At 41.7% G+C, this 21,840-nt stretch overlaps 1 protein-coding gene and 1 pseudogene across 9 annotated transcripts in view; one reads left to right on the forward strand and one right to left on the reverse strand.

The window, feature by feature from the left end:
* LOC122550035 (uncharacterized) overlaps positions 1-21,840 on the reverse strand; it is a 342,505-nt gene that overhangs the window by 297,746 nt on the left and 22,919 nt on the right. For 5 of the 9 annotated variants that reach the window (XM_087987408.1, XM_087987404.1, XM_043690454.2 and 2 more), the window contains exon 2: positions 11,228-11,435. The exons of 2 other annotated variants lie outside the window; for them this stretch is intronic. In XM_087987408.1, the coding sequence (XP_087843534.1) occupies positions 11,228-11,397 (170 nt within the window). In that variant the 5' untranslated portion in view covers positions 11,398-11,435. Of the gene's footprint in view, positions 1-7,126; positions 7,171-11,227; positions 11,436-21,840 lie in introns of those variants that run through there. 2 more of the 9 variants (XM_087987406.1, XM_087987407.1) reach the window with 2 other exon arrangements.
* LOC122550037 (reactive oxygen species modulator 1 pseudogene) lies at positions 19,532-19,817 on the forward strand (annotated as a pseudogene).

Raw genomic sequence — 21,840 nt, forward strand, 5'->3', positions numbered from 1 at the left:
CCCTAATCAAGTCTGCCTCATTACATATCAGCAATTCCAGAATTATGTGTTCTCCAGTGGGCTCAACTACAAGCTACTCCAAAAAACCATCTCAGAGACATTTCACAAATTCCTTTTATTGAGATCCACTATCAACCTGGTTTTACTAGTTCACTAGGATATTGAAGTCCCCATGACTAATGTAATAATGCCTTTCTTGCATGCTTTTTCTATATCCTGATTTACTTTCTGCCCCACATCCTGACTACTGCAAAGAGACCTGTACACAACTCATCAGGGTCCTTTTTTCTCTGTTTGGTTCCTCAACTCTACCCACACAGAGCTGTTTGCATTAAATTGGGCAATGCAAATGAGGCACAACAGCAAGATGGAAAAATATCAAAAGATAAAAGCTGAGATTGATCCCTCTGTAACAACATAGTGCAAAACCAGGAATTTGGATCTATTTGAAGCTCTCAGCATTTCTGATTCTATCATCAAAACCTTATGAAAAGAATAACGGTTGCATAATATTGAATATTGACAATTACTTATACCACAATTATCTTGAGAAGAAATTTTGCAGAATACCTTTTTAAACTACAAATGTGCAATGATATAGTTGAGGTTGTGCTTGATATTTTGAATTATATTATTATAATGGCAAAATTTTCTACATATTGAAAGCAAGTTAATAATTGAAATTGTTTCTGTTCAAATATATTTTCACAGGTGAAGTGAGCAAAAGATAAACTAGTCATGGATTATTTAGTAAATCTGCATCAAAGGTCATGTCTTGAGATAGGAACTTGCAGTATTAATCTTCTAATTGCTGCATTACTTAGTTGATTCAGTTATAATTTCTACTTCATCTGTTCGTTAATCCACCATATAATTGTGTACTTATATGTCAGAAGAGTTTATAATGTGTGGTAAGCTAGTAAGGAAAGGAAACAATACGATTGGTTTCCTTGTCGTTTAATGAGATAGTGAGGTGAGAAAATCTTTAGCCATTTTGCAGATCATCCTGCTACTTATCACAATACTATGTTCATTTCAGTTTGCAATTTAGCTGATAATTTGACATGGATTTTCACAGAAGAGTATTAAAAATATAGAAAACAGATAAAATAGAAAAATGTGTACAGGGACCAGAATATCACCATACATTTATTAAGACAAAAATGTCTCTGGAGAGAGTAATTTTGATTGTAATGTGGGACCTTTCCTATGGTCTTCCCAATACTTACCTTTATTGGTCAGTGCATTGAGTATTGAGAGGTCATGTCGTGGCTGTACAGGACAATGATTAGGCACTTTTGGAATACTGTGTTCGATTCTGGTCTCCCTGCTATAAGAAGAATGTTATGAAACTTGAAAGGGTTCAGAAAAGAATTACAAGGATATTACCAGGCTGGAAGGATTTGAGGTACAGGGAGAGGCTGAATAGGCTAGGGCTATAGGGCTATTTTCCTTGGAGCGTCGGAGGCTGAGAGATGATTTTAGAAAATCATGAAGGGATTGGGTAGGGTATACAGAGTTAAAAATCACACAACACCAGGTTATATCCTTGAGTACTTCCAGGTGTCCATCACGTTCCTCCTCATCTGAACACACAGACGCGCACACAGACATTCACACACACCCTTACAGACACACACACTCCCACACTCACACATGCACCCCCTCACAAACTTAAGACACTCTGCACTCACTACACACACACACACACACATACACTTTCTCACACTCACAACCCACAATCCAGACAGACACACACAAAGACCCACATGCACACATATATTTTGTGGGGTGAATTTGTACTTTCAGGGTTACATTGTACTTTGCTCAAAAACTGCATACATTCATGTAGAACTCTGAGCTCAAAAACTGCATGAATTTATGTAAAACTCCGTTATCTCACTTTTTAGATTAGAATCAATCTAAACATCATGGCATACACAGAGAACACAGGGGGCCAACACCTTCAACATATTGTCTAGCTATCACCATTGTTAACAGCTAACCCGAGAATGCAACTTTTTAAAAAAAAGGTTTTGTGATTTACACATGAAAGAACTGAAACTATCACTGTATTCTAACAGATGAAAGGCTTAACAATCAATTTTTCAATGTATAATTTCAGTTACATCACACTGTAAATTTTTGCTATAAATTCTGTGTTAGGATTGAGCCCTCCATTATCACCTGATGAAGGAGCATCGCTCCGAAAGGTAGTGTGCTTCCAATTAAACCTGTCGGACTACAACCTGGTGTTGTGTGATTTTTAACTTTGTACACTCCAGTCCAACACCGGCATCTCCAAATCTTGGATAGGGTAAATAGCAAGGTCTTTTCCCCGAGGTAGGGGAGTCCAAAACCAGAGGGCATCATGTAATTTAAAAGGAGTTCTCGAATTTACATAATAAAGAACCTAAACCAGCAGATCCCATCCTAAATTGCGAAACGTAATCTAAGTTTGTTTAATATATCATTAACTCTGTGACACGGTAACCTTTTTGCTATAAATTCTGTATCTTCTGGTCCTGCCCCACAACCGCCTGATGAAGAGGCAACGCCTGGAAAGCGTGTGCTTCAAATAAACCTGTTGGACTATAACCTGGTGTTGTGTGATTTTTAACTTTGTCCACACCAGTCCAACACCGGTACCTCCAAATCATGTCTGAAGTTAGCATTAGAGAGTTGTTCTGGTAATGTCCCTAACACCGAACTATGAGGCCGGAGTTTAAGTCCCACATGCTCCCGAGGGGTACAATGACATCTCTGAATAGGTTGCTTAGAAAATATTTAGAAAATAGCTTCAGACCAGCAACTTGTGAGCTGAAGATATATTTCAGAACCTTTTCTAAAATCGGTTCCCGATCGTTTGCAAAACAAGCCTAATTTTAAACATCGCAGGAAGCTGCCAGAGAGAAAAATGTTTCACAGACTTAAGTGACAACAATTTCCTGTCAAAACACGTATTCAAACAAACAGACTTGACTGAATAACAATTATAACTCCGATTTTTGTAATTCTGAAGTGTAATATTATCTGGATTCATATTTAGACAAATATGAGGAAATTATTTCCTCTGCTGCTCTGCTGCTGTAGTAGCCTGATCCCGGGAAGAACGGCGCTGCTGGCAAATAGAAGAACCCAGCGGCATTTCCGTCAATTTTTTTATAAACAAGGGCTTGTGCCAACATTGGTACATCTTTCGACAAACTAGCTGAACAGAAATTAAAATCAAACACTGGGTAGCTACTGTATATCCAAGCCCAATATTTGAATACAATAGAATCTGCTTTTTAGAGGAGACTGAAATTCATAACGGAGAAGTTTTTTTGTCAGGTGCCTTCGAAGCCGGCATTTTACTTTCCTCATTGTCATTCTCTCACTAGCGTCCAGTACAACCATGATCGATGTGATTCGAAACAACACTTCAGATCATTCAATGAAATATTTCGTATTTGTTTAGGAAAAGGAACAACAGCCCATTTGGGGGTTGGGGCCAGAGATCTGCTAAGAACGTGACATATTGTGTGGGAAAAATGATTGTTGCCTCTTCTTGAACTGCAAGGCTGCTTTACGATCCAGTAATCTTCTCCCATTGACAATTGCTCTCGATCTATATGTTTGGCATTCCTTCATTCATTAACATCGCGATATTGGAAAAGTAAAAGTAGGAGCTGACATTCGGAAGCGAGGGCTAAAGTCATATCCCGTGACTAAATCAGAAAGGCTGGATTCTTAAAAGGATGTAAGCGCCACATTCAAACGTAGACTGTGAGCATCAGTATACCTGTATTTTTCTTCTTAACACAGGGAAGCACCAGGGTTAGGCATAGTATTAATAACAAGTATGGTCAATGAATATAATGAAATCCACGTCATATGAAGTTTTTTTTGTATGTGAGACGATGCTTGGAGGGCAGTTTGCTGCGGCATCAGCTCCTTGCCCCCTCAAGCAGACTTCCTTTCAGCAGGGATGGTATACTGGATATGATTTGCTGGGGTCTCAATTTAGTCAGAGATCCCAATGGATCCAGTCGTCAAATTGTTACTTTCTTCAAGCAAACATGTGATTCAGAAAAGACATCGAAATTGGTATTAGGCACAATGTGGGGGTATTCATTGTCATTTAACAAAAACATTACAGTTAATACAATAATAAGAAATGGTTCGGAAATAGGCCATTCAAACAATCGAGCCTCTCCCCAATTCGTGGCTGATCTGATTGTGGCTTTAACTTCACTTTGCTACCTGTCCACTATAACCCTTGGACCAGTGTTGATTAAAAAAAAGTATGTCTAACTCATTCTTCAGTATATTCAATGACCCAGCCTCCACTGCTGGCTGGGGAAGAGGATCCCAAACACTAAGGGTTCTCTAAACATGGATCATAGAATCCCTACAGTGTGGAAGCAGGCCATTCAGCTCATCAAGTCCACACTGACCCTCCGAAGAGCATCCCAGCCAGACCCAATCTCTACCCTTTAGCCTTGTATATCCCATAGCTAACCCACCTAGCCTGCACCCCTGGACACTTTAACATGGCCAATCCATTTAATTGTGTATTTTTGGACTGTAAGAGGAAACTGGAGCACCCAGATGAAATCCATGCTGACACCCACGCAAACTCCATACAGTCACCTGAGGGTGGAATTGAACCTGGGTCCCTGGCACTGTGAGGTAGCAGTGCTGACCACTGAACAACTATGCCCAAGATATTCTACCTCATCTTCATTTTAAATTGTACCCCACTAGTTCTAGGTTCCCCTGGGGAGGAAACATCCAGCTGCCAAGCCCACTCAGAAGTTCGCCTTATGTTTCAATAAGATCACCCCTCATCCAATCAATATAGACTCGTAACCTTTTCTCATAAGTCACCCTTCATCTCAGGAATCAGCTTGGTGAACCATATCTGAACTGTTTCCAATGGAAGTATATCCCTTCCTAAGTAAGGAGACCAAAAATGTATAAAATACTTGGCATGTGATGTTGCCAATGCCCCATGTACGTTTGTAGCGAGAAGCATCTATGCTTACAGTCCATTGCCTTTGCAAAAAAGCCAACATTCCATTTGCCTTCCTAAATACTTGCTGTACCTGTATGCTAACTTCTTGTGGTTCAGGATACACAGATTAAAGTGTACTGCAGCATTCTGTGTTCTCTCTCCATTTAAAAACATTCTGCTGTACTATTCTTCCTGCAAAAGTGGACAACCTCATGTTTTCTCATATTATACTCCAAATGGCAATAAGTTTGCCCACCGAATTACCTATCTAAATCCTTTTGCACGTCTTTTTATTCTCCTTAAAACTTGCTTTCCTACCAATCTTTGTACCATTAACACATTTGGCTACAATAAACTCTGCCCCTTCATCAAAGTCACTAATAGAGATAATAAATAAATCAAAATGTAGCATTGATTCCTGCAACACTTCACTAGTTACAGTTTGCAAAACTGAAAATGAGCCATTTATTCTTAGTCTCTGTTTCATATAGGTTACCCAATTCTCTGTTGTTATTAAATCAGTCCCAACAGCATGGGCATCTATCTTGTGCAGTAACTATTTTGTATCACACCCTATTAAATGTCTTTTGGAAATTCAAGCACATAACATGTTCTAATTTTGTTAAATTCACCTTGCTTATTGAAAGAATTGAAATGAATTTGTTAAACACAATTTCCTTTTCAGAAAACCAAGTTGACTTGACCTGATTATATTGCATTACAATTCTTCAATGTCCTGCTAAGACTTAATAGTATATTCCAGCAGTTTTCTGGAAATGACAGATGATAGATTCATTCACCTAAAAGTAATTAAACTCAGTCCAACTGTGTCAATGTACAGGCACCTAACTAAGGCTAACCTCAACATCACAGACAAGACATGCAATCACATTTCATTCCCACCTCATGCTCTCAAACTATTAACCCTTTCCTGGGTACTGCAGTTCTTACACACTAACAGGGATGCCTGTGAATAGATATACATACTTACAAAGTTATTCTGCACTCAATCTCTTTATCTCAATGCAGGATATGTAGCCATACCTTTGTCGTGGGTAGAGGGCCAAGATCAGCAGAGTGCCAAACACCAGGATCTTCATCTGATTCAAGGAATAGCCGATGTAGTTGGCTGAGGAAGACCAGAACTGTACCTATAGTGATTGGGAGAAATAAATGTGCCAGGACCCAGTCAGCAACATTGCACTCTGCTCTTCTTGGATGTGCATAAAGGTAAGCACTGGTCTGCTTAAGCTAATCAGCTTCTACACAAAGTATTTTTTCTCTTCAATTCTGCAGGCACAACCAGCACAGTATTAGGCCCAGCCAAGAGGCCACAGCTTGAACCCCTTTGCACCAGCACATCTCTGTGGAGGAAACCTTTGAATCCCATGGACTCACAGACAAAGCATACACTTGCCCTCTCCATTAGCATGGAGAAAGTCACCTCACTGGCCAAAGTAGCCTGAGTAGATTCTAGGATACAATCTGATGAGCACATCACTGTCATGTGTTTGCAACTGGTGAGGTAAGAAACACCTGAGGTCACTGAAACTGAGAACTTCTGGAGAGCTGACACCTGCTGAGCTCCAGAAGAAATGCCCCTCTACTTGACCGTAACTGCCATGCTCAATCTGCAAAGGCGAGCAGGGGAACATTGGCAAGTATGCCAGAGACACTCAGAGGATTAGTGTGAAAAATAGAAGATTCCATCCACATGTTCACTACTGTGGAGGCTGCAGCATACAAGCACTTGGCTACCTCTTGGAAAGTATGGCAGCCACCGTGAAATTGAGATCCAACAGAATGCTCATTTCCTGCCCAGACCTGCGCTCAGTTACTCTAGGCAGGTGCTCAGTAGCAATGGCAAGGTGATAGGGAGACAAGAAACTTTGACCTCACTCCAGGTGCTCCTTCTTCTCAAGCTAGCAGGGAGGAGAAAATATAGGCAAGAACACCATAGATTCCTCTAAGGACATTCCACATGTTCCCTCCCCCATCACCTCCCCTTGACCAGTGACCCTATTGTCTCCAGCAGCTGAAGCCAAGGAGATGTACCTGCACCTGTGCAGGATACATTCAATAGGCTGTTAGGTACATCTCAAAGTCTTCAAAGTCAACAGAGTGTACCTGTCAGCAGGCTTCCTATGGAGCTGTGAAAGATGCATCTGCACCTAGATGTAGTGGGAGAAAGAGGAGAAAAAACTGTTTGAGGGCACATCATTGGCATAGTGGTTCAATCATTGTTTATAATCAGCAGCTTTGAAAATATATATTTACATGCACTCTGTTAATATCTGTTCTAATCCAATTTTACCAGTAAGAGATAAAAAGATTCTCTTAAATTAAAAATGTGAAGCATCTTCCCCGAGAAAGAGGATGTGTTGCATTTCAATTGTGGTAGTGCTATTTCTTTAACAAAGTTATGTTGTCCTTGGGTTTTTTTCAGAGAGGTCTTAAAAGACACAGACTTTGAAAAGTCTAAGTTTGAAGGGTTTTGGGGCCAGATTGATTATAGTGAACAGATACTGCCTTAGGAAAAAGGCTTTTGAGTTAAAAAAAACTTGTACAATAAAAGGGGAGTGGCCAGTTCTCCCAGCTCAGCTTTTCTCTGGTTTGATTTGTCTTTTGACAGTTTGGCTATTCATTGAAAGGAGTCAGGCAGTTGTGAAGCTGCTGGACCCAAGAGAAGCAACTGGGTCCATGCTGACCCCCTCCCTCTCTGACCTCTCTCCTTTAAGAACGTGTGTGTTTGATTTTACCTTTTGTGCTAAGGGATGTTTATGAGGATTGTTGCAAGTATTTGGAACAGCATTACTAAGTTGGGATGATCTGTTGGGATTTTGGATAGTTAAGTTATTCGGTATTTTGTTCTGTTTTGTTTCTGTTTCATTCAGTAATCTTGTTAATAAATACTGTTTTGTTTAAAACTAAGTGGTTTGACCAGCTGCATCTCTCCTTGGAATATCCATTGTACACCTGTTTAAAACCACTAGCAAAGTTGGGGTCTGGGCTATTTTCTTGAAATGTTTTGAGGGGATCTGGCCTGGTCAATAACACAATCACCACACCTTGGTATCATCAGCAAAATGGGTGACTCAAGATTGCCTTATTCATTAGGGAATCACACATCTTCACTTTGGGGATTTGAGTCAGGGTACTACAGATTACTCTTGGTTGCACTCAGGGTGACAGTAACATCTAGAGGAGGAACCAGGACCAGGTATGACCACACATACACCTTATCGGAGTGGTGCCAGTGTCTGTCATATAGCTATATGCTCCAGGAGAGGAAGATTTGCCCCAAGTATGATGTTCTCAAAGCTACACTAAAACATATAAGGCTGTGAGATGAGCAAAGGCCAAATAATATGTACTGCAGCCAAATGTAGGGAACAGATCCAAAATTTGTGGCCGAAAGTAATTAAAGTGTTGTTAGTGATGATGCTGAGACATGACAAGGGTACAGAGAATTGCATTGTGCAGATTGAAGGGATAGAGAAGGTATAAGGCACATAGGGAGCAGCAACAGGATGTGGCATGACACCGTAGTATTCACAAAGGAGTAAAATTAATATGACACAAAAATCTTTAGTGCAAGGAACATTTTAGTGCAACAGTCAAGAGATGCATGATCAAAGAAGTGCTCAATATATCACAGTTATTTTAGAGCTACCATTAATCCAGGGCATAGTTGCATATTCTCTTTTGCTGTCACAGAGGTGAAGAGATCAGCACTATAGGTGAAAGGAACGTCAACATTTTATGTTGTAGTTAAATGAAAAAAAACTTTAAGGAATATGTCTTACATCATGCAGTGGGCTGACAGCCAACTGTGCAAATGAAATTCTCACATGAACAGAAAGCTTCTAGCCACCTCAGCCACACTGGAAGTGGGCTACTACAAGACTTTCTCTAGCTTGGTCACCTTTGATATGAAGGAGCCGGTGTTGAACTGGGGTAGACAAAGTTAAAAATCACACAACACCAGGTTATAGTCCAACAGGTTTATTTGGAAGCACTAGCTTTTGAAGCGCTACTCCTTCATCAGATACCTGTGGAACAGGGTCATAAGACATAGAATTTATAGCAAAAGATTACAGTGTAATGCAACTGAAATGATATATTGAATAAACCTGGATTGCTGTTAAGTCTTTCATCTTTTAGAATGGGTTGCAGGTTTCAGTTCATTAATATGTAAATTCTAGAACTTCTTTGAAGTCACATTCTCAAGATAACTTAAGGTTTTATAATAAAATATGACATCTCAGCTCAGACAGTGCATTAAAGGTGTGAGGTTAGCATCTGTCTGTATCACAATCTTGAGTCAGACTCGTTCCATTCCCAAAATAGGAATTTATAACATATTACATGGATTGACTGTCTGCAGGTTGTGCACTTTTTGAGCAAAATAGAATTTATCTGCAAATATAATTCTGCAAATGCAAATTCACTCCATAGACTTATGTGTGTGTGTGCATGCATGAGAGTGCGGGAGAGTGAGTGTGTGCATGTGACTGTGTGCGTGTGAGGATGAATGCATGTGAGAGAGTGTGTGTTTGTGTGTGCGCATGCTTGGTAAAGTGTGTGTGTGTGCGCGTGTGATGGAGTATAAGAGTGAGAGAGCGCGCGTGTGTGTGTATGGGGAGTGTATATGTGTGTGTATGAGAGAGAGAGAGCACGCGTGTGTAGTAGAGAGGGTCTGCGTGAGTGTGTATGGGAGAGTGTATAGTGTGGTAGGGGCACCTGTAGTGTGACATGAACTCAAGGTCCCAGTTGAGGACCGAATTTGATTACCAGCCTCTGCTCGGCCACTCTGCGTTGTTGCGTATCACGAAGTTCGCCTTCAAGGATGGTCACCTGAAGATCTGAGGCTAAATGTCCCTGACCACTGAAGTATTCCTCGACAGTGGTCACCTTTGCCATCTTTTTAATGGTAATCCTGGCCCATCCCAGGATTCTGACCCTCATCTTTCTCCTTTGATGTTTCTATTCACTCCCACTTCACCTCATCAATGACACAATCTCCCATTGGCAAGTTCAGTAGTGGAGGGCGCAGCACATCACTATAATGCAGGACAACCCCTTTGAAGTTTAGAACATAGAATATTACATCACAGTACAAGCACTTTGGCTCTCGATGTTGTGCCAAGCTGTGAACCCAATCTGAAGCCCATCTAACCCACACTATGCCATTCTCATCCATATGCCTATCCAATGACCATTTAAATGCCCTTAAAGTTGGCAACTCAAGAGTGTGTGGTGCTGGAAAAGCACAGCAGGTTATGCAGCATCTGAGGAGCAGGAGAATCGACATTTTGGGCAGGGGCCCTTCATCAGGAATGAAATCACTTTTTCCTTAAAGTTGGCGAGTCTGCTACTGTTGCAGGCAGTGTATTCCACACCCCTCCTACTCTCTAAGTAAAGAAACTATCTCTGACATCTGTCCTATATCTATCATCCTTCAATTTAAAGCTATGTCCCTTCGTGCCAGCCATCACCATCCAAGGAAAAAGGCTCTCACTATCCAACCTATCTAATCCTCTGATAATCTTATATGTCTCAATTAAGTCACCTCTCAACCTTCTTCTCTCTAACAAAAACAGCCTAAATCCCTCAGCCTTTCCTCATAAGACCTTCCCTCCATACCAGGCAACATCCAAGTAAAGCTCCTCTGAACCTTTCCAAAGCTTCCACATCCTTCCTATAATGCGGTGACCAGAACTATATGCAATACTCCATGGCAGCTACCTGGATATCTAGCTCAGACCTACAATATCTGGCTATTTTGATCACAAATTAGTTGAACATGCATAGTGCATCATTCTTTTCTATTGATGAGAGTTGCTGCTTCATTATTGGGTGCTATGATTGTTATGCAGATGCAATCGATTGCACCCTGAAACGGTGGGAAATTGGTGATGGAGAGTCCTAATGCCTTAGCTTTTTGATTTCCTTACATCAAGAAGCAAAGACATGCATTGCTGAACTCTTGTAAAGATCAGTGGCATCCTGAATGCACTAATGAGTTGAGGACTATGAAATGTGACAAAAGTTCCCAGTGGCTTGCTGAAGTGATCTGTTGACAAAGAAATTAAAAACAGCTTTAATATCAGGGCTGCTCAGAGGTGATTGCTACCCTAGCCTTGGAACCTCAGCTCATTGTCCAGCTGCTGGCATTGGTGTGTCAGGGTACCTTCGGAGTCATCTTCAGCAATGGCTGTCACTCACCTGCAGATATTTGTACATAAGCTTATAGATTCTGTTTCACTCAAGAGTTTTATGTGATGGTTTATGTCCTGTTGCTTCTCCCTCTGCAGGTTGTAGAGCAGCTTGTGCTCATTGCTGTTTGCTGCTGCTGTTCCTTTCCAGTTGAGGGAATGCAAGAAGAACTGGATCATCTCTGCCCTGGCTTTTCACTTTCAGTGAATAGTGAACTCTGTCAACAGTAAGTGAAAGCACATAGTTTTAGTGAAGAAGAGTTTTAGCTCTGACATTATTTTCTTGAGAAAATCCAGATTATGCTCTCACTGAAGTTGCTCTCGCACTTGGCCAAGGCCCCAGCCAAGAAATGTGATTCTGCATTGCTGTGTGACTTAAGAGGCCAACTCCTTGCCATCAATATTACAAGAGCTTGGAGGCATCTACTATTGATGTAATATCTACTAGCTGTACAATACACAATACCTATTAATGTGCAGAATTGTAATCCTGATTTCATCTAAGATGGCCCAAGGAAGTGTCAGTGTGACTTGACATGAAGCAACTGCCAGAAATGCCCTGGCAACTTCACCCCATACCCCCAACCAAACCTAACCAAAGACTTCTTCTAGCACCCTTTGTCTTTTGAATGAAGATATGCAATTGCAGTGTGATGATGTAGTGCAAATGACTAGGGGATCACTCGTGGAGAAGGTGAGGTTTTGAGTGATGCTTCTTGCTTCATTGACTCTTATTGATCTGAGAGATCAGAAGATCCCAATCAGGCCATAATATAATTTTGTTTTGCAGCAGAGAGAGGCGGGAGCTGGGTGGAAGTGAAGTTGGAGCGCAGAGGCTGTTAGGAAGGTGGGTGAGTGTTATTTAAGTACTTACCTCGAAGCCAGCAGCCTTTTTGCAGCAGAGAGCGGCAAGAGCTGGGCGGAAGTGAATCGGAGAGCAGAGGCTGTTGGGAAGGTGGGTGAGTGTTATTTAAGTACTTGCCTCAAAGCCAGCAGTCTTTTTGCAGCAGAGAGCGGCAGGAGCTGGGTGGAAGTGAAGTCGGAGTGCAATGGTGTTGGGAAGGTGGGTGAGTGTTATTTAAGTAGGTGTGTTCTAGGCCCCAGGTCCTACACAGTAGGGCCTCCCTCCCACCCTCCTCCTCTAACCTAAATTAAAAGTCCACAGATTTGCAACAAAACACGGGGCGAGGGAAGTTTCTGTTGAAAAAAGAGCGAGTCTTTGGCTCAGGAGTCTTTGACAAAGAAGTTGAGAGAAGTGATTACACCACAGTTGAAGAGGGTGAAGACATGACTGCCAAGCTGATTCAGTGTACTGCGTGCATGATGTGGGAGGTCAGGGATTCTGGTGTAGCTGGCTCATATAACTGTGGAAAGTGTGTACACGTTCAGCTTCTGACAGAGCATATTGCAGCACTGAACACTCACCCACCTCAGGCTCAGCCGAGAGAAGGAGATCCTTTCTGGACAGGACCTTCAGCGATGCTATTAAACCGAGCATACCAGAAGAGAGTAGAAGGGAGAAGATGATGAGGAAGGCAGAGATGAGACAATTGCAAGAGACCCCAGGGGAAGTACCTGTCAGGCGGTACTTGGAAACCGTAGAGACAGACGTCACTGCCAGTCCGAGAGGCAGTCAGGTCTGCCAATCAGAAATTGGTGTGGAGGCAGAGCCGAGGAGTCAGCCATCACACAGAGCCATGGTAATCGGGGACTCCATAGTGACAGGGACTGAAAGGGGTTTCTGTAGCAACAGGCGGGACTTGAGGATGGTGTGTTGCCTTCCTGGTGCCAGGATTAAGGACATCGCAGACAGAATGCAGGAAATCCACAAGGGTGAAGAGCCAGACGTGATGGTGCATGTCAGCACAAATGACGTTAGGAAGAAGAGGAGGGACATTCTACAGCGGGACTTTGGAGAACTCGGAAGAAGGCTGAAAAGCAGGACATCCAGGATGGTTATCTCCGGTTTGCTTCCAGTTCCTCGGGCTGGGGAGGACAGGAACAGGGAGATAATGGACTTGAATGTGTGGCTGGGGAACTGGTGCAGGAAGCAAGGATTTAAATTCTTGGATCACTGGAGTATGTTTAGCGGTAAGGATAAATTGTACAAGAGGGACAGGTTGCACCTTAATAGGTGGAAGACCAGCATTCTGGCAGGTAGGTTTGCCACTGCAACACTGCTGCATTTAAACTAAATAGCAGGCTGGGGGGGGGTGGAGGAGGGGACAAACTGGAAGTTTAAGAAGGAAGTTAAAGGGAAAGTTAGAACAAGAGAAGTCAAGAAAGACAATGAAATCAATGGAACAGAAAACTCAAAAAAGGATCATGCCGTAAGGTCAAGTGAAATAGGGATTGATAGGAAGGGTGAGGGGAGTAGCAAATTAAAAATATTATAAATGAATGCACGAAGCATTAGAAATAAGGTGGATGAGCTTGATGCTCATTTGGAAATTGGCAGTTATGATGTTGTGGGGATAACTGAGATGTGGCTTCAAGTGGACAGGGCCTGGGAAATGACCATATAAAGAGAAAAAGGGAAAAAATATAACATAGCAAAGACAAATGGGAAATCGGAGGATTGGGAAGCTTTTAAAGAACAACAGAGGATAACTAAAAAGGAAATACGCAAAGAGAAAATAAGTTACGAAGGTAAACTGGCCAAAAATATAAAGGAGGATAGTAAAGGCTTTTTTAGGTATGTGAAAAGAAAAAAAAATGGTTAAGACTAAAATTGGGCCCTTGAAGACAGAAACGGGTGAACTTATTATGGGGAACAAAGAAATGGCAGAAGAGTTGAATTGGTACTTTAGATCTGTCTTCACTGGGGAAGACACAAGCAATCTCCCAGATGTAACAGTGGCTGAAGGACCTGAACTGAAGGGAATTTATATTAGGCAGGAAATGGTGTTGGAGAGACTGTTAGGTCTGAAGGCTGATAAGTCCCCGGGACCTGATGGTCCGCATCCCAGGGTACTGAAGAAGGTGGCTCTAGAAATCGTGGATGCATTGGTGATCATTTTCCAATGTTCTATAGATTAAGGATCAGTTTCTGCAGATTGGAGGGTGGCTAATGTTGTCCCACTTTTTAAGAAAGGAGGGAGAGAGAAAACAGAGAATTATAGACCAGTTAGTCTGACCTCAGTGGTGGGAAAAATGATTGGAGTCAATTATAAAAGACGAAAATACGATACATCTGGATAGCAGTAACAGGATAGGTCAGAGTCAGCATGGATTTATGAAGGGGAAATCATGCTTGACTAATCTTCTGGAATTTTTTGAGGATGTAACTCTGAAGATGGACAAGGGAGATCCAGTGGATGTAGTATACCTGGACTTTCAGAAGGCCTTTGATAAAGTTCCACATAGGAGGTTAGTGAGCAAAATTAGGGCACATGGTATTAGGGGCAAAATACTGACATGGATTGAAAATTGGTTGGCTGACAGGAAACAAAGAGTAGTGATAAACAGCTCCCTTTCAGAATGGCAGGCGGTGACCAGTGGTGTGCCGCAGGGATCAGTGCTGGGACCGCAGCTTTTTACAATGTACATTAGTGATATAGATGAAGGTAGTAAAAGTAATATTAGCAAATTTGCTGATGACACGGTGAAATGTGAGGAGGATGTTAGGAGAATACAGGGTGACCTGGACAGGCTAGGTGAGTGGATGGATAAATGTGTGATTATCCACTTTGGTGGCAAGAACAGGAAGGCAGATTACTACCTAATTGGAGTCAAGTTAGGTAAAGGGGTAATACAACGAGATTGAGGTGGTCTTGTACATCAGTCAATGAAAGCAAGCATGCAGGTACAGCAGGCAGTGAAGAAAGCGAATAGCATGCTGGCCTTCATAACAGGAATTGAGTATAGAAGCAAAGAGGTTCTTCTGCAGCTGTACAGGGCTCTGGTGAGACTGCACCTGGAATATTGTGCGCAGTTTTGGTCTCCAAATTTGAGGAAAGACATTCTGGCTATTGAGGGAGTGCATCGTAGGTTCACGAGGTCAATTCCCGGAATGGCGGGACTATCTGACGCTGAAAGATTGAAGTGACTGGGCTTGGAATTTAGAAGGCTGAGAGGGGATCTGATTGAGACGTATAAGATTATTAAAGGATTGGACACTCTGGAAGCAGGAAGCATGTTTCCGCTGATGGGTGAGTCCCGAACCAGAGGACACAGTTTAAAAATAAGGGGTAGGCCTCTTAGATAAGAGTTGAGGAGAAACTTCTTCACCCAAAGAGAGTGGTGGGTGTATGGAATGCTCTGCCCCAGAAGGCTGTGGAGACCAAGTCTCTGGATACTTTCAAGAAAGAGTTGGATAGAGCTCTTAAGGATAGTGGAATCAAGGGTTATGGGGATAAGGCAGGAACAGGATACTGATTGAGAATGATCAGCCATGATCATAATGAATGGTGGTGCTGGCTCGACGGGTAGAATGGCCTACTCCTGCATCTATTGTCTATTTTCAGTCCTTCATGAAATCAGCTCAGAATTGGATGAAATTAGTTGAAACAAATTAAACTGATTGGAATCAAATTCAAGGATAACAGCCCAGGAGCACTGTAACAAAAATCAAATGTTCAAGTTAAACTAAAAAAAATTTACTTAAATTTTAGATGAAGGGTCACACTCAATCCTTCACAGTGCCAACTGACTGCAGAAGGCCTCAACTATTCTGGTGGCCATTACATGCTTTGGATTGTATGATGTACTCTTTTGAAGACCCACTGTAACAAAAGTGAAATGTTCAAATGACAAAATTTAAATTAAAATGCGCGGAGATAGTGTACTCCTGCCCCTACTGGTCAATAAGGCCTCAGTGGTTTTAGTGGGCACTATGTGATTTCAATGGTTGAGATATTTATTTCTTCAAATAACCTGTTTAGACATGTTATGACATGTATCCAGAGTAGGGGGACTTGAATCTGCTTCTTCTGGACAAGACGTAAGGGCATTGCCACTATACCACAAGACCCTTGCATTTTATGAGATTAAAGAAAAGTCAACCTATTCTGCAGTAAGTAAGACTTTGAACCCAAATCTTCTAGCCCAAAGGTGAGTACACCTCTAGGCTGCCACAAGACTCTTGGATGGTTTCAGGTAACAAAAAATGATCTTGAATGAATTTGTTTGGAGGTGTTATAACATAGGGACAGACCATAAGACTATTCAAAATAGGAACAGGAATAGGCCCCTTTCCCCAGAACCCTTGATTCCCTGTTGATCAAGAACAGGCCACTTTTGGAGTACTGTGTAGTGTTCTGATCACCCTGTTATAGGAAGGACATAATTAAATTGGAGAGAGTGCAGAAAAGATTTATAAGGATATTGCCAGGACTGGAGTGTTTGAGTTATAAGGAGAGGCTGGTGTGAGATCATTTTCAATAGTGACCGAGATCAGTGATTGGCAAAAATAGCCCCGTTATTGAGCATCCACAAGGGCACAGTTCGAGGCAGAGATGGAATCCAAAGTACAGCTTTACAGTAGCCTCTTTTATACACAGTTTTTACATACATTGAAACTTTAGCACCAAGGTGTCATATGGTTGTATCTATTGTACACAGGTTTGCGTGACATCTGTGCTGGGGAAGCACGAGACAGTTTAATGCTGGCAGTTACTCCTGATGGGATTAGAGTGTCTGTCCTGTCTGAGCTTGCATAATTAAGAGGTGTTAGTCCTTTTGTCTTTAAAATTAGTAATGTTAGTAGAAAAACTAGATCTATATGATCTAAATAAGTGAGAAATTATGTGTGCACTAAATAAAAGTATAGAGGAAATTAAAACTGATTTCCTGCAGTTGGATCATGAGATTTCATCTACCATTGCCGGTTTTTGACAATTCTTACTCATTCATTCATGCAGTTTCACAGAAGTGCTGTTTTGATAGTAAGTTTCTGAAAGGAGGTAGCAGCCTTATTTATTATGTTTATAAGTATAAATTTATACATTAATACAAGTCGATAGTCCTAAATAAAAGTTAGAAATAGATAGTACAGTATTATAGAAATAGGTTGTGTGTAAGGAAATTTCAAAGAAATAAAAATCAGCAAACTATAGGTTTGATGTCCTGCAGCCTATTCAGGTCCTGAGAGATGATTACTAAGGACTAATTAATATTATAATCTTTCTATGGTTTCGATGAGGTTATGGAGATACATAGTGAGCTGGCATTGTTCTGAGTAGATTACAGTGTTAACACTTATTTAGGGTAGCCTTTGATACAGAAAGAGGTCTAAACACTGCTTGCAGCATGGGGCTGTTAAGAATTGAAAGGTGTAAAGAAACAGTAATGGGTTGGCAGCTAGGAAGGAATGTTTAATTTAATTTATCTTTTGGAGCTGCTGGTGTTGGACTGGGGTCTACAAAGTTAAAAATCACACCAGGTTATAGTCCAACAGGTTTAATTGGAAGCACTAGCTTTTGGAGCACTGCTTCTTATCAGGTGGCTGCCACAACCACCTGAAGGAGCAGCACTCTGAAAGCTAGTGCTTCCAATTAAACCTGTTGGACTATAATCTGGTGTTCTGTGATTTTTAACTTTGTTTATCTTGTAGGAGTAAAATGTACTACAAAAATGCGGTTTTATGAATGAATGAATGAAATTGTGGTATAGTAAACTTAGACTGCTTGTGAGTGAGTTAGTAAAGAGAATCATAATACAATATCTCACACTGCATACGCTGGGACTTTTTTCACTGGAGTTTAGAAGGTTGGTGAATGACTTAATAGATGTTTATAAAATCATGAAAGGCATAGATAAGGTGACTGAGCAAAGGTCTTTTCCTTAGGGTGGGGGAATTAAAAACTAGGGGGCATATTTTTAAGAGCAAAAATATTTAAAAGGGACCTGATAATGCAAGTTTATCACACAGAGGGTGGTTCAGTATATGGAATGAACAGCTAGAGGAAGTGGTAGATGCAGGTACAGTCACAACATTTAAAAGACATTTGAACAAGTACATGAATAGGAAGGGTTTAGAGAGATATGGGCCAAACACAGGCAAGTGGGAGTAGTTTAGTTTGGGAAACTTGGTTGGCATGGATGAGTTGGACCAAAGAATCTTTTTCCATGCTGTGACTCTATGGCTCTAATCTATCCATCACAGCAATTAATATATACAAGGATTCTGCTCTATAGCTCACTGTGGCAAGATAGGGAATTCCAAAGACTCACAACACTTTGAGAGAAGAAATTCTTCCTCATCTTGGTGTTAAATGAGCACCTCTTTATTCTGAGACTAGACCCTCTTGTCCTGACTGTTCATTATGTGTATATAGCAGACAAATGGTTAGGATTGACTAATCACTAAAGTTCTGATTATTAGAATAGCACTCTAGGTGGCCTCATATTTCAATCATGAGCTCTGTTCCCATTTTGTTTCATGCCTGAATTTACAGAAGAAGAGGCAAAGAGATATTTTCTCTTGTTTAAGAAGTTGCTAGTTGAAACTTTATTGCTGGAACAGCACAGCAGGTCAGGCAGCATCCAGGGAACAGGAGATTCGACGTTTCGGGCACAGGCCCTTCTTCAGGAATGAGCAGAGAGTGTTCAGCAGGAGAAGATAAAAGGTAGGGAGGAGGGACTTGGAGGAGGGGCGTTGGAATCACATTTCCTATCACATTTCCAACGCCCCTCCTCCAAGTCCCTCCTCCCTACCTTTTATCTTCTCCTGCTGAACACTCTCTGCTCATTCCTGAAGAAGGGCCTGTGCCCGAAACGTCGAATCTCCTGTTCCCTGGATGATGCCTGACCTGCTGTGCTGTTCCAGCAATAAAGTTTCAACTTTGATCTCCAGCATCTGCAGACCTCACTTTCTCCCCTAAGAAGTTGCTAAACAACTAAAATGACCAAATAATGCATTGACTCATGTCTTCCAAAGTGAACTGACAAGTAAAGTAATGGATTTTTTTTCTACTCTTTCAGAAAATCAATAGTCAGATAACATGGCAGTTAAAACTGTTCCTGAAGTTTACCAATTAAGGTTTAGGACAGTAAAGCTGAAACCCAGTCAGACCTTTGTTGAATTCACTGAGGAAAAAGAAATCCCATGGGATCGATAGTTTTGCTAATTGAAGTTAGAGCAATCACTTGAAAATGTAATGGAAATCATGATTATGGAAGAATTGTGGAATAGCATTCCAAAAGGAATTAAAGACCGGAGTGTCAGGTACCAAAGATCAAAGAGGCCAACAGCTCTGGCAGATGTATATGACATTTTTCAGGCAGATAAATGTTCATATATTGTCATATTAACTGGAGGAGTAGACAAGAATTCGTTTTCAGAAAGAAGGCAGAAGTTATGCTAGTCAAAAAGATGAATCCTTACATGGGATTTGTGGGCCAGTCACAGGGACCATATGGACCGTCACAGCCCAGCTGATTTGACAAGATTAAAATGGACTTCATAATGGGCTATGCAGTTGGTATGGGCAGCAGGTGCACTTTTTGGCAGTTTCTCAAGCCTCGGTTTGGGACTGAGAGGCTGAGAACTGCTGGGTGATGTTGGGAAGAGTGGAGGCGCATTTGGAACCTTCATGGTGATTGGAATTAGATACTTCCTCTCTGTTGAAATAACGTATCAACTGGCTCTGTCCCCTTGATTATAAGCTGTATAATAATGGAGATTAAAGTGTATAATTTACAGTGTGAAGCCAATATGTTCTCATGCCAGTAGACAATGGGCAGCACACTGGTTCAGTGGGTAGCACTGCTGTCTCACAGCGCCATGACCCCGAGTCTATTTCCCACCTTAGGCGACTGTCTGTGTGGAGTTTGCACATTCTCCCCATGTTTGCGTGGGTTTCCTCCAGGTGCTCCGGTTTCCTCCCACAATCCAAAGATGTGCAGGTCAGGTGAATTGGTCATGCTAAATTGCCTATAGTGTTAGCCGCTTTGGTCAGGGGTAAATATAGGGTAGGGGAATGAGTGTGGGTGGGTTACTCTTTGGAGGGTCTGTGTGGACCTGTTGGGCCAAATGGCCTGTTTCATACTTAGGGAATCTAATTATTGTTAATACAGGGTATGTGAAAGTAAATTGTTGGAAGCAGAATAGTAAAACTGTGGCATTAAGACCAATGCTTAAGTCATCTTTTGAAAAGACAGTGCCACTAAAGGAAATGTTAAGCCAGTGGCACTGATGCAAATAACAGGAATTTCCACAAAGAGACTGAAAACAGTGAAACTTAGAATATACCCTTCGTGTCTCATGTTTTTAGAATGAGAATAGTTAGGGTTGCCAAGGATTATGAAGTGTTTTATATTTGAAGGAGAAGTCACCTCATAAGGTGTCCAAGAGCCTAAAGTGATTCCTATCCTGAGCGATGCTGGTTCAGCTCAGAACCTATTATTAGGAAAGGATTTAGATCTTTCTTCAGAGCATTTACTGAATTAAAATGTATTATTATGCAGTATTGATTTAAAGTATGTGTCTTTCCCTTTTCATATTGATTAGATTAGATTAGATTATCTACAGTGTGGAAACAGGCCCTTCGGCCCAACAAGTCCACACCGACCTGCCGAAGCGCAACCCATCCAGACCCATTCCCCTACATTTACCTCTTCATCTAACACTACGGGCAATTTAACTTGGCCAATTCACCTAACCTGCACATTTTTGGACTGTTGGAGGAAACTGGAGCACCTGGAGGAAACCCACGCAGACACGGGGAGAATGTGCAAACTCCACACAGAGAGTTGCCTGAGGCGGGAATTGAACCCGGGTCTCTGGCGCTGTGAGGCCAGAGATTGAAAGTATGTCTTTCCCTTTTCATATTAAATTATGCTTTGATAAAGGGATGATGGGTGATGGGAATTGTTCCTAAATTGCAATTTAAAAATATAGATGTTAAATTGGGAAATTATGCAGTTATCAGTATAGTTTTTCCACCATTTGTGAAGGTGTGCCAAAATTTTGAAGTTTTTCTGTGAATATAAATTATTTGCCTATTTGTAATTCAGTTCAAGAAATAACTAATTTAAGCAGAAGCTGTGTGATAAAGTTTACTGTTGTCTATTCAATAAAACGGGAGAAAGTGAGGTCTGCAGATGCTGGAGAGCAGAGCTGGAAATGTGTTGCTGGAAAAGCGCAGCAGGTCAGACAGCATCCAGGGAACAGGAGAATCGACGTTTCGGGCATAAGCCCTTCCTGAAGAAGGGCTTATGCCCGAAACGTCGATTCTCCTGTTCCCTGGATGCTGTCTGACCTGCTGCGCTTTTCCAGCAACACATTTCCAGCGCTATTCAATAAAACCCCTAGATCTCACACTAGTCAACTTTGAAAATAAAAGCTACAGGTCCTTGGCCAGATTGTAATGTAAATTTGACAAGCAAAAGTGAGGACTGCAGATGTTAGAGATTAGAGTCAACATTAGAGTGGTGCTGGAAATGCACAGCAGGTCAGGCAGCATCCGAGGAGCAGGAAAATCAATGTTTCGGGCAGGAGCCCTTCATCACGAAGGAGGCTGGAAGCCTCGGGGGTGGAGAGATAAATGGGAGGGAGTGGGGCTGGGGAGAAGGTAGCTGGGAGTGCAATAGGTGGGATGGTGGAAGGGGTAAAGGTGATAGGTGGGAGAGGAGGGTGGAGCGGATAGGTGGGAAGGAAGATGACAGGTGGCACAGGTGCTG

This window comes from Chiloscyllium plagiosum, unplaced genomic scaffold (genome assembly GCF_037043375.1).
Source record: "Chiloscyllium plagiosum isolate Xiang-an unplaced genomic scaffold, Cpla_swu_hap1 HiC_scaffold_5, whole genome shotgun sequence".
NCBI classification, from domain to species: domain Eukaryota; kingdom Metazoa; phylum Chordata; class Chondrichthyes; order Orectolobiformes; family Hemiscylliidae; genus Chiloscyllium; species Chiloscyllium plagiosum.